The sequence below is a fragment of the Suricata suricatta genome, chromosome 5 (genome assembly GCF_006229205.1).
Source record: "Suricata suricatta isolate VVHF042 chromosome 5, meerkat_22Aug2017_6uvM2_HiC, whole genome shotgun sequence".
NCBI classification, from domain to species: domain Eukaryota; kingdom Metazoa; phylum Chordata; class Mammalia; order Carnivora; family Herpestidae; genus Suricata; species Suricata suricatta.
The window spans coordinates 55,584,352-55,597,012 of NC_043704.1; the positions used below are offsets into that span (position 1 = coordinate 55,584,352).

The window sequence follows — 12,661 nt, forward strand, 5'->3', positions numbered from 1 at the left end:
GAAATGATATGGGCAGACTAACATGGTACATTTAAAAAAGATTAAAAATTAAGGCTATTTCATAATTCTACAAATTATAGTGTTTTTTATGTGACAATTGTATTCATTTAACACATGAGATATTGTCTAATTTTCATACATTATTTCTGTAACTATTCATTATATTTTTTTCAAATTTAGGACTAATACCTTATATCTTACTGTATTTTATTTTCATGGTTTTTTTCCTAATATATTTATTTTGGGGGAGAGCACAAGTGGGAGAGAGGCACAGAGAAGAGGACAGAGGATGTGAAGCAGGCTCTGTGCTGACAGGGTGATGGCTGTGAGATGGATGAGGGGCTCGAACTCATGAACCACGAGATCATGACCTGAGCCCAAATCGGTCACTCAACCAACTGAGTCACCCAGGTACCGTATCTTGTATTTTAAAAGCAGCAAAAAAATTATTTTAAATTCACTGAATTTTCTATTGTATTATTTAGAAAAAAACTTCCCAGGCAATACCATGCCTTCTCTTTTTATACTAACAATTGTATTTTCAATGTATTAATCTTTAGGATTGTTAAATCAAGAAAGTTTGATTTAAAATCTAATCACAAATGAGAATAAATTAAAAATAAGAAAATGGAAAACCTTAGAAAAACAATAATGGAGGTCAAGAAGAATATTTTAACATAAGAACCAAAGAAAGCTTTAAGCAATAAAAGCCAGAAACAGAAAGTAAAACTTTTAAGACCAAATAAAAACATTTATCAAATCAGGTCCTTTACTAAATTAATAATTAGACAACAATCTGCCTCTGTTCCGGAGTCACAGACCGCCTTCCCGCCTCCCGGGGAAGGTGAGCACATAACGTCTATATGCTGAGATTCACAGTTTCAGGACTTATTTTCCCACCACTTAAACTGTGGATCATTGCGATCATATGAGAGTGTTTGTTCAACTCCTCTTGCTGAAGTTTCACCAGTGACTCCTTCTCTTCCAAACGACCTTCTAATTGGGCCTTCTGAACTTCTAGGGAGGAAGCCTAAAGAATGGGGGGAAGAAGGGAAGAGTTAAGGAAAACAAACAACTTAGCATGTCCTCCCTTCACATGTATTTTAAGATGTTCTAATTTTCATTTGTAAAACAACTATGTCAAAAGACATGTTACAAATATTTATTACATTTTAGTTAAATTATGTGGTAAGTTTAAGATAAGTAATTATTAAACAATAATACAAATTGGAAAGACACATTCAATGTATCTTTTTAAGTCAATATTAGCAGCTAAAATTTGGCAGACAATACTACACATTACAATTTAATCACTACTAAGATAACCAACATTAAAAGAGAACCAGGAAATCAGTAAATATGGCATTAAATTTTATGCCTCTTCTGTCCTTTGTGCTCTGTAGTTGTTCAAATGGTCATTCAATCCTAGTCTGTTCTCAACTTCCTGGTAGCATATGGGAAAGGGCTATTCACATAAACAACCAGGACAACGTGGAATGAGCACTAGACTTAGATTCAGAATACTGCAGAAGTCTCCTGTTCCACTTAGCTTTTGACTGACCTTGAGCAGGTAACTCGAGACTCAGTTTCATTTGTAGGTTGAAAATATTTATTGAGACATATATTAATATATGTGTTAGAGAGGATGATTGAGAAAAATGTTTCAAAGAGTCCTTTGCAAATTATAAAGTTCTGAATATGAACTGCTTAAATTATTACCATCCCTAAAAGAATGGATATGCAGCTATAAACAATCATGTATGTGGATGTATGTGGCATCCAGAATTGGGAATCCCTTTCTGTATTCTTTGCCTTCTTAAAAGCAGTATGTGCTGGCACACAATATATATTTAATAAAGTTTTGGTGATTTTAGGAAATACAGGTTTTCACATTGTGGGAGAGTCTTTATAACAAAATTGTCAATTTTAAGACTGTAATATCTTCTAATAAAATTACTAAGTAGAACTTTAATTTACCCAAATTCACTTTTTTCACAAAATCAGACTTATTTACTTACTATAAATGAGAACTCACAAGATTACCTTAATGCTCAATTCTTTTCTTATCTGTTCTGTTCTGTTTAATTCCTTTCTAAGGATATCAATGGTTTCTTCCTTATCTTCCTTTTCTTTTTGCAAGAGCTTAATCTTTTCTTCTTGTACTTTTGTTTTTTGTTGCATGTCTTAAAAACAAACAAACAGTCAGCTCTATGCCCAGAAGTCTTATACTGATGTTACTCTGAAAAAGTTTATTAGGCACTACGTAATTAGAGCAAGAAAACGACAACCAGGAATATGAAGAAATGTCTTGCTGGAAATAAAAGTCTTACAGTATTTGATGAATAAAAAACACCATAAAATTCTTCCCCTATGCCAGTATTTGACAGAAAATGCCAAATCTTCATGTTTTTCCCTTTTCCTTTGTTTCTACTATATATACAGTAAGGAGGAGAAAGATAAACCTCATAGCTTGAGGGTTAGGAGAGAGAGGGAGAAAAGTATGAAACATTATATAGGCAGATGTCTGTATTCTAAGGCAAGTGTGAGTTAGAACAAAAATGTTTTTGTGGATTTCAGAGCTAGTACTGTACTGAGAAGCTGATCACTGAAAGTTACCTAGCACTGCCACCTGCTGTTACGTTCTTTTAAAACTCATTTTAAAAAGAATCATTTCCTTAACGCCCAGATTTTAAAATAATATATTGCTTTTTCAATTTAATCAGTCTAACTAAACTGGTCTGTAAAATATTATGGCAAGAAAATGAGAGCTGTTTAAAATGTGATTTAAGGTTTAAAACAATGAGAGAAGTAGAAAATAATGAAAAAGCAAAATAAAAACATTTATGCTTTGATTTTTCTTCCAATACATGATATGCTAAAATATAGACAATTTATAAGTAAGAAGATACTTACTTGCTAGCTTACATTCTCTGTCTACTAGCTGATTCTGTACTTCTTTTCTCTGTTCTTCTTTCTCTATTAATTGGGCAATAGTTCTGAAATTTTAAAAATATAAAAGAAAACATCAAGGAAAGATTTCATTTCTTTTTCTCTCCAAAAAGAATTTTAAGAGCAAGTTAATAAAAACAATAATCACCTTTACATTTTTTCCAAATATATATTTTATAGCTAAAATAAGTTATAATTCTATTAATTTATCTGTAAAAAATGTTATAAATAAAGGGAATCATTATTTTTGAAAAATCCAAAATAATTAGAATTAAGAACTAGAGATTTTACTTTTCATTTTGTTGCTTGAATGACTCATTCAACTTTTTCACTGTCTCGATTTGTTTATTCAGAGAATCACATGTCATCTGTAAATCTTTATTCTTCTTTTCGGTGGTTTCATTCCTGAAAAGACAAGACGAGCTGATATTTTTATGGAAGCAAACATACGATGAAGAAAATAATGTGTATCTTTTTATTATTTCTTCGAATCAAACTTCATACACTGAAGGAAAGAAATGTTATGAACAAGCAGGACACAAAGAAAGTTAGAATAACTGCAAAAGATATTAAAGATCTGTTTGGGCTGATGTAGGAGGTACTATTTACTATGAAAAGAAAATGTGCAGGGCATTTACCTCATATGGATACAGAGCTTTATTTTACAGATAACATTGCCTTACATAATTTGCTATATAGGATTTATTGAAAACTTCCATAAAAGGATGAAGTCTGTTAAAAAATAAAACTTAAGTCTGCCATCATTGATTAGCTTCTTGGACATAATATGTCAAATTAACAAAGGGTTGAGGACAATAAACTTCTCTGGTCTCATTAGAGCTCTGCATCTAATAGTCCTGCTTATAACACCTGCAAAGGAAACACAGAAATACTTTCAAAAAGTGATACTTTCAACACCCAAGTATCCTAAGCATAAAATGTCCTTTTCATGTCACCAAGTACAAACTAGTGGCACTGGCCAAACCTGGCCAGAAGTGTTTTATCTGTCCCACACAATTTTTAAAATTCTGAATTTTGGGGACACCTCAGTGTCTCAGTTGGTTAAGCATCCAACTCGTGGTTTTGGCTCAGATCATGGTCTCATGGTTCTTGAGTTTGAATCTTGCTTCGGGCTCTGCACTCATAGCACAGAGCCTGCTTGGGATTTTCTCTTTCCTTCTCTCTCTGCCCACCCCATGCTCACACACTCTGTCTCTCTCTCAAGATAAATAAACTTAAAAAAATATATACGATTCTGAATTTGAATGTGTTTAGGTAGTCCTACCGTTATAAGTGATCTTCCCCCAGCCAGTTTCATTATCTGTTACCTGTCTGGCCCTTTACGGCAGGAGTTTTATCTCTTGGCCTCTTATTATCTGAAACATCAGCAGGTCCTGGAAACCACATATTTCTCTGGCACCACTGCTTACTTTTTCTCACACCCTGATTTAACAACAATAGTCCACTCTGTCAGGGCTGCCTCAAACAGTCAGACTTAGGAGAAAGTTGTTGGGAGAAAATAGCCCATTTGGGATATTTAGCATCACAAATTTTCTAGATGCTATACATTTCCCAACCTTCATTTTTACTGATGGGCAAATGAGCACATGGACCTGGACCTTGTAGAGTTAAAATTTTCTGTATCTTTATGTTAATAGCATAGACAAACATTTTTTCGAATCTTAACCAATCTTCTAATATAAATTAAAGAACAAGCTAACCAGAGTCTTTAAATTTTTATCATTTGGTAGAAAACATAAATTTTTCCCATCTTCCTTATATTTCAGAAGTTTTAAAACTGACCTAAAAGATAAAAATTTCAACAAAGGAGGAAAACACAATCTCATATTTTGTTAGGGGGCATGTAAGTTATTGTAGCATTTTTGAAAGGACACTTGGCAATCCAACAAAAATTTGAAGACACATACCCTTTAACCAACAATTCACCTATAAGAATTTATTCCACAGATATTCCACACATATAAGTAAACCATATTCAATGACATTAAGGAGAAATACTGACAACAGATTAAGCAATGATTTAAACACTAACACCTGAGTTTCCATTTGATTAGGCTGAATACTATACAAATGTTAATATTCAACACACTTGATCTGCAGAAATGGCCCATTAAATGGTTCAACTTATTACAAACTGTGGTAACTAAGTACTGTTTCAGGCCCTAGGGATTTGTCAGTGAACAAAGCAGACTCAATTTGTGCTTTGGTGCTAACATCCAGATGACTAATGATTGCATGGCTACATGAAAGAAGCAGAGTCAACTGGAAAAAAACAAAAAGACCCATATTTGTGACCTCAGTTTGTATAAGCAATACTTCATTTACCTGTTAGTTTCCCACCAACTACTTAACTTAGGGAATTATCAGAACACAGGAATGCTTACAAAAGAATTCTAGGGCCACAGGAAAAAAATGTTGTGTTTGTTCTAGATTCTAATTTTACACAGAAACTTTTACTTTATTCATTTACCTCTGAACAAGTTCCATGTAGGATTTTGTGAGTATTTCATGTTCTTCAGCCACAGACTCTAATTTTCTATTATGCTGGAAGAGATGCTCAATATCACTCTGGGCTCTTTCTGATTCAACCTGCTGAGCCTTCAGCAACACACTCAGCTCTTCATTTTTTCTCTCAGCTTCTCTCAACATACCAGCAAGTGTCCGTGCCTAACACAAAGCAGAACAGAGACTTTTCTACCATATATCGAATATGCTCAGTTTCTACCATTTAAAAGGTTTACCAAATATCTAATAGGCTAGCATCTACTGGGTTATGTAAAGTTTTATTAGTCACACATACTTATTATTTAACTAGTTGTAATCAATCTGACACTGTTATAGTTTTTTACTTAATAGATTGTTCTGACCAAACAGTCTTGGTATGATCAGATTCATGGACATGAACGCAATTATAAATTATATGAAGGTAGCTCTACATACAGTACTCAATTAAAAGGGTAAGTGTGGTCCTTGGGGCTAGCCAAGGACACCAAACCATAAAGTTTACATAAATCAGGTTTTTCCATTTCAGGTAGAAATTAAGAATAAGATCTTAACTATATCACAAATGTTTAATAAATACTTAAAATTAGCACAGTCAGGAAATACAATCTAAATTTAATATGAAATTTAATACTTTAATATGAAAGTATTTGTGACATGAAACATTAAAGAAACAGAAAACTAGAATGAGAAGTGACTTTCCCCACCACTCATTAGCCTGAAAAATACTCTTATTTTGAAATGCCAGATAAAAACCTAAGCCCTTCTCTATTTTTGACAGTCTATAAAACATTTAACACCCCATTATTATTTTTTTATAAAGCCTTTTATATAAGCCTTCCCAGTAAAATGAGTAAAACATTAAATTCGCCAATAAAATCCAAGACATGCTCAACAGACATAGAATATAAGAATGTGCTATGGGTTAGGAGGGGACAAAATGATTTTAACATCCCTAATTTTTTATTGGAATTTATGATAAATTCAATGTACCATTAGCGAAGATAAATGAATCTATGTCAAAAGGAAAGCACATGGTTCTATTTATTCATATTTTAAAAAATTTAAAAAAATATCTGTACTCAAGACGCTAAAGGTATTGTATGTGTCACTGATTTTAAGGTCTCAAAAGTCAAATGACTTTATTACAATTCGTTATAAATGATATCAAACTGTTGAGATGCCGTTTTCATCCGTTAGGAAATTTCATACTAGTGCAGTAAGTTCTCACTACTAATGTGCACATTATGAACATATATGCACGCGACACAATGCTGGACTTTCTGAACATCTGAGTGTGGTGCTTGCTGGGGCCCCGAGGTACAGAAACAGTCTCTGACATCAAGGGTGAAGGTAGGGTTACACAATTTTCACACGTGTGGGAAGGAGGACCAGAGAAAGCTTCCTAAGAAATGGAGGCAAACTAAAATCTGAAGGATTATGAGGAGTTAGGCAGAGAAAGAGGAAAAGTGTTCTAGACGTGGCGGAGCAAGTACAAGGACAGGGAGACCTATGAGTACGTCAAGTGCGAAGTAACAGAACTGCATACGAAAACTGCAAAGCAATCTAATACAGCTGACTGCAGAGAATGTGTGGAAATGCAAGGAGATGCAGAGTGAGTAGTGAGAATCTGTGTGCCAAACTAAGGAATTTAAATGATCGAGTAAAATGATAAACCACTGCGGGAGTATTTAATACAGAAGCAATAAAATCAGACTGCAGCCTCAGGGCTCACTGTAGGGGAAGAAGGGAGGGTGGATCAAAATACAGAGAGATGACTTGGGATGCATATGGAGGGTGGTTGAGAAGAGGGCTCCAGACTGAAGGCAGGAAGATTTACTAGAGGCTCTGCTATGATTTCATATAAAAAATGAAGGATTTGACCTGGAGCAGTTAGTGGCAAGAACAGAGACAAGGCAGAAAAAAGTAATATTTAGAAGGTAGAAACAACCAGATTTGGTGAAGGACTCACTGCAGAAAATAAACTGTGTGACTTCCAGGCTCCTTGTCTGGAAAACCCTTAAGAACAGCATACAAAAAAGAATACATTTTTTAAAAAGTTGAGGAGTTCAGGATTGGTTACGATGAATGGGAAGTACTTGCTATTTTTTAAACAGAGTTACACAGGAAGCATTTAGTACTTAGCAAAAAGGATCTTGGCTCCGCACATAAAACTGGTGGCATTAACATTCTGGTAATGACTGAAACCATGGACCACCTGATAAGAGCAAAGGGCTTAAAACATAACGCTGGGAAAACCCAGTATTTAAGGGTTGAGTGGAGAGAAAGCTCATAAATTAAAGTATATAGGAAAAGGATATCCATTGGGTTAGAAAGAAAATCAGAAGACAACATTGTGACCAAAATTAAGCAAGATGGAGGGAACAGTCATGTTAGATGCGGAGAACAGTTTACTTCAAACAGTAACAAAAATATAACTACAGTTTTGTACATGAACGACTTCATTTATTTTTCCACTTATCAGCTAGGTCTTTACATTGTCCACACCTCAGTCTCAGCTTGAGTTCTCTGGCAGCGATACTGAGCAATCAGCCGATCAGCCTGGGCCAGGGCTAGAGCTTTGGCTTCCAAAAGATCTTGTAGCCTGCTTTCTTTGGACTATAAGAAAACATACCATCAATCTTTATCACTTACCAGAAAACACCTTAAATAAAGCGTAACTGTTACATGTAGTCAAAATGAGCTTGTACTCACAGCTAATGTGGACAGTTTCATCTCATATACATCCATTATGTCAGATATTCTCACATCATTAATCTGATCCTTTACCTAAGTTTTAACAGTCAAAAATCAGAAAACTTTCACATTCAACACAATAAAAAAATAAATACCTAGGGCGAAACTAAATCATTAAAACAATAAGTAACAAAGTAAAAATAATGAACGTCCTATCAGGTGGTTCACAAACATTTCAGTAACTGGTTATTGCAGAAGAGTATCTGTGTAGGAACTGACATGCTTGTGGGATATATTTCTTAATGGGGGAGGAGAGAGGAGTTGGGGGTGGGCTGACTGGGGAAGACTACGGGGAAAAATGATTGCTGTGCTAAAATGTTGGAATTTTATGGCTAATGTTTTCCTTTCTTTCCAAACTTTCAGAATATTGTTATTTCATATTAAAAGATAAGGTTTCATTGCTCAAATTTGCACCTAAAGTTGTTTAAATAAATGTAATAATCAGGGCTCTTATTTAGTTGGCATGTACCAGGCAGAATCCCATTTATAATGGCTAGTTGCCACTCACCACCATTCCAGCCTGCAGTTTCTCTATTAATTCCTCAATGTTCAATCCAGGAACTCTAGCTTTCAAAAGTGGAGGAGTTAAACATTTCACCGATGTCGGAATACTGTGATTGAATGACTGTAACGGCATTCTCCTGGGCATGTGTTCAGTTTCCTGTTGTCTATAGGCATTGTTTGCTGCTATGCTTTCTCCAAGTCTGAATTGGAATCAAAACGAAAAAAGAAAGGCTTACAAAAAAAAGAGCAAAAGACAAAGTTAGTATAGAATTAGGGAATCTCTACAATGAATCTTTTTGGGAATATAAGCCTTTACATATTTTTGAAATAATCTTGGAGTTCAAGATGAAGCCAAATTTTGAAGCCAAATATCCTAAAACTTTGCCAGAGGAAAAACTTACAACCCTTTATAATGACAGCTCCACCTCTGGTTTGGAGGCACCCGAGCTGGTGTTTGTGGATTATTTGTAAAATTTAAATACAGTGTTACTGCTATTAGTAAGAACATTCTTCTTACTGTGGACACATCACTTGTCCTTTACCCATGTCCTTCAGTCTAGTCCTTTCTCAGTCAGTATGTTCTCACTAACCTAACTTCCATTTGGCCCCTTCTATTTACCATATCTTGTTCCTGCTTCAGGGCCTTCCTTATTAGAGCTGTTCTTTTACGAGATGTGCAAGGGGTTGGCCCTTCTTATCATCTGGTCTCAGTTGAAATTCACTTCCTCAGACAGGCCCTTCCAACCATAGTAACATGCACATTATGAAACTTAATTTTTTAAACTTGCATCCCAATTAGAATGTAAACCATGACAGAGGTTCCTGGTCTAATTTGCTGCAGTATCAAAAATGCCTATTAGAGGCCCTGCACATTACTGGCCCTCAGGAGAGGTTTGTTAAATGTCTAAATAAAACAAATATACACCAAAAAACCTACTTATGTACCCACCCACCCAGCATATAATTCACCTTATTAAGCTAAGATGATGTAAACAAAGGAAAAAACAAACATAAAAAAATAATTGCATACCTGTGATAGTGTCAAAAGAGAAATTAATACAACACTAGTAAGAAAGGGGCAGCCAAGATATGAAGAAGTGGTAGGAGGGTTTCACATACAGAGACAGAGGATGAGACTCCCACTTTCAGGGAAGCTGAAGCTTTCCATTCTGAAGCGCGGGGCCTTTCCTTCATGTCAGATTACCACTGCTGGAGCAACCAAGCCGCCACAGAATGAAGCAGCTCCACAGACCACGTCTCTCTTTTAACTTGAGAAACTCTCTATTTGTCCATTTATTTGTTTAAAAATATTTACTACAAAATGAAGGCAATTTTGATCATGTGGTCTTGTTCTCTATAGTTCTTAATCTCTTAATTTATAATTATTTAAATTATTAATTCTGAAAAATGAGCTTGCTAAGTCAGTTAAAAGAAATATCAGAGGTTAGCACATAGGCTTAATAGTTACAACTAGTCAATCCTGATGCGGTAGCATGAGTGCAGACACAGAAAATACAGACAACGTGAAAATGAATGGCTATGCTCTTGTTCCATTAGGACTTTATTTATAGCCTGCCTGTTGGCTATAGTTTTCAGACCCCTGGTATACATAAATGTCTTACCTATTTACCAACTTGCTTCAGTTTATTCAAACCACTTTTGCAAATTCATTTATATAACCCACTTAAATATTTTTTTAAGCTTATTTATTTTTGAGAGACAATGAGTGAGGAGGGGAGAGGCAGAGAGAGGGAAAGAGAGAATCCCAGGAAGGCTCTGCCCTTGACAGTGCAGATGTGGGGCTTGAAACCATGAACCAGGAGATCATGACCTGAGCTGAAACCAAGAGTTGGATGCTTAACCGACTGAGCCACCCAGGCGCCCCAAGCCACTTACATTTTTTTAAGTTAAAGTATAACCCAACTGGACATTTGGCTAACCATTTAGTTTACAGAGATACCGATATTCTCAATTTTTTCAAACATAATAGCAAATATTCTTAATGTGTGAAATTAATGAGTATAGTAGACAATTCTGCCTGGCCATTATTTATTCCATTTTCTGAAAAAAAAGCACAAAATTTTTCTTTAGGAACACTCCCACCGCACCTAACTTTCAGTCCACATAGTTCTTATAGCTGGGCCCTTGGTATCTGTAAATGACCCAGATCTGGTCAATGAGACTGAGGCTTAGATGTATCATTTAAACTTGGAAAGTTCTTTGTTTTCTTTTCTGTTTTGTTGGGTTTTTTTAGTCCTAAAAGCTATGTTCTTTATTGTTTAATCCTTTAGAGCAGATTCTCATCGTATTCTCTGGCAATCCTGTGGTTACCTACAACCCTTAAGCTGAGGAAGTTTTTCCTCACATCTAACCTAAATGCCTTTTTAACCTTTTTTTTTTTTTTTTTTTTGAATATAGCTGACACAGGAAAAGCTTGTTCTAGCCTGTAACTAAACTGATAGGATGTAAAGCATGGTTCGGAAGCTACTATGTTGACAGAGCAGCTGAGAGACAGAGGCATAGTGCCTGGATAACATATTTAACCACCTGAATCTAGCTTTTCCCCCAGAGTATACACCTGGTCATTTCAGTTACTGGAATGAAGTTTTCTTCTAATTGCTTGAAAAATGACTGCCTATTACAATGTCTTTAATTCACAAATTTTCTAATCTATCTGTATTGAGGACTACCAAAAACACACAGAGACTCCAGAGCCACGAGAGATACACTGCAGATGACAACTCACACGAAAGCAGGAAAATCTGGCAGTGGAGCAGCTTCCAACAATATTCCCAGTCCAGACTGTACTTGTTCTCTATTGTCTGACGTTAAAGCAAAAGCCAAGGGAGTAATCAGGCGTGGATCCTAAGTAAATTAGACACCAGAAAACAAGAGGCAGAAAGAATGATATCAAGTTCTTTAGAGCAAGATGAGTAAATAGAGTTAAATCACAAAATAATTCTAGGCAAATTCTGAACGGTTTCTATCTGATATTAGGATATATTTATTAGCCTTTACCTTGTTATAGTTATCTACATGGTCAGTCAATATGAACAGTAGCTTTAAAAAAATCTAGCAAAAGTTTTAAATGGTTTTGTTGTGCCTATGAAAATCATATCTTCACTATTTGGATGAATTTAAAATATCATCCACAACTGACTGATATTTTGAATTCTTGTTTTGTTTTTCTAGCTACCCTTAAAAAAATCTGGCTATAAGAAAAAATAGCTAGTCATTTCTAATTAAAGTCAAAAGTAAGAATAAAATTCAAATTTAAAAAATTCTAATTTAATAACTGAAACAAGTATACTTAAAGCATAAGTCTTGCATGTCAGTAAATATTTTTCATTAGTACTGTAAGCCCCAAATAATTTATTCTGAAAAACATCTCCTAAAGGACATAAAATCAATTTACCTGTTAATAGAGAAAAATACTAAAATATGAATCCTTTGTAATTATCCACATTTTACTATGTTAGGTGTCCTGTAAGTACTCAGATGTAACTGAATGCCACAGAGCCATGCTAAGAACCCTCATGGTAACCCTTCGTAACTGCTCCCATGGAAAGGAATCACTATTTTCGTTCTGTAGTTAAGGAAACTAGAGTTCAGAGAAGTGAAATAACTTGCTCAAGTCTGTAGTGACTAACAAATGGTCAACATCTGAACTCCATCTCTTAAGCATTATGCGCTCAGATGTACAAGTGGCACCTGAGTAAGGTTTCAGTTTTGGCTTCTACCCTATCTATACAGGCACCAGAGCCATCTCTGTTAAATCATAGAAACTTAACTCACACGTGTAAGTCCGGTTTGGTGGCTATCACCTTATTCAGCTACTACTACCATGAAAATTTGTGAGTTAACTATTTTCTGCACATGCTCTCTAATCCTATTATCACTCACAAGTCCTTTTTTTCCAGATGTGTCC

At 35.0% G+C, this 12,661-nt stretch overlaps 1 protein-coding gene across 1 annotated transcript in view; it reads right to left on the bottom strand.

Annotated features, from left to right (window-relative positions):
- Positions 1-724: 724 nt before the first annotated feature.
- CIP2A (cell proliferation regulating inhibitor of protein phosphatase 2A) overlaps positions 725-12,661 on the bottom strand; it is a 34,332-nt gene continuing 22,395 nt past the window's right edge. The window contains exons 13-21 of the mRNA XM_029939258.1: positions 11,480-11,598; positions 8,738-8,933; positions 8,188-8,262; positions 7,981-8,091; positions 5,441-5,637; positions 3,241-3,354; positions 2,914-2,996; positions 2,044-2,183; positions 725-1,030 (exon numbers count right to left, since the gene is read on the bottom strand). Of these exons, the coding sequence (XP_029795118.1) occupies positions 860-1,030; positions 2,044-2,183; positions 2,914-2,996; positions 3,241-3,354; positions 5,441-5,637; positions 7,981-8,091; positions 8,188-8,262; positions 8,738-8,933; positions 11,480-11,598 (1,206 nt within the window). The 3' untranslated portion in view covers positions 725-859. The remainder of the gene's footprint in view (positions 1,031-2,043; positions 2,184-2,913; positions 2,997-3,240; positions 3,355-5,440; positions 5,638-7,980; positions 8,092-8,187; positions 8,263-8,737; positions 8,934-11,479; positions 11,599-12,661) is intronic.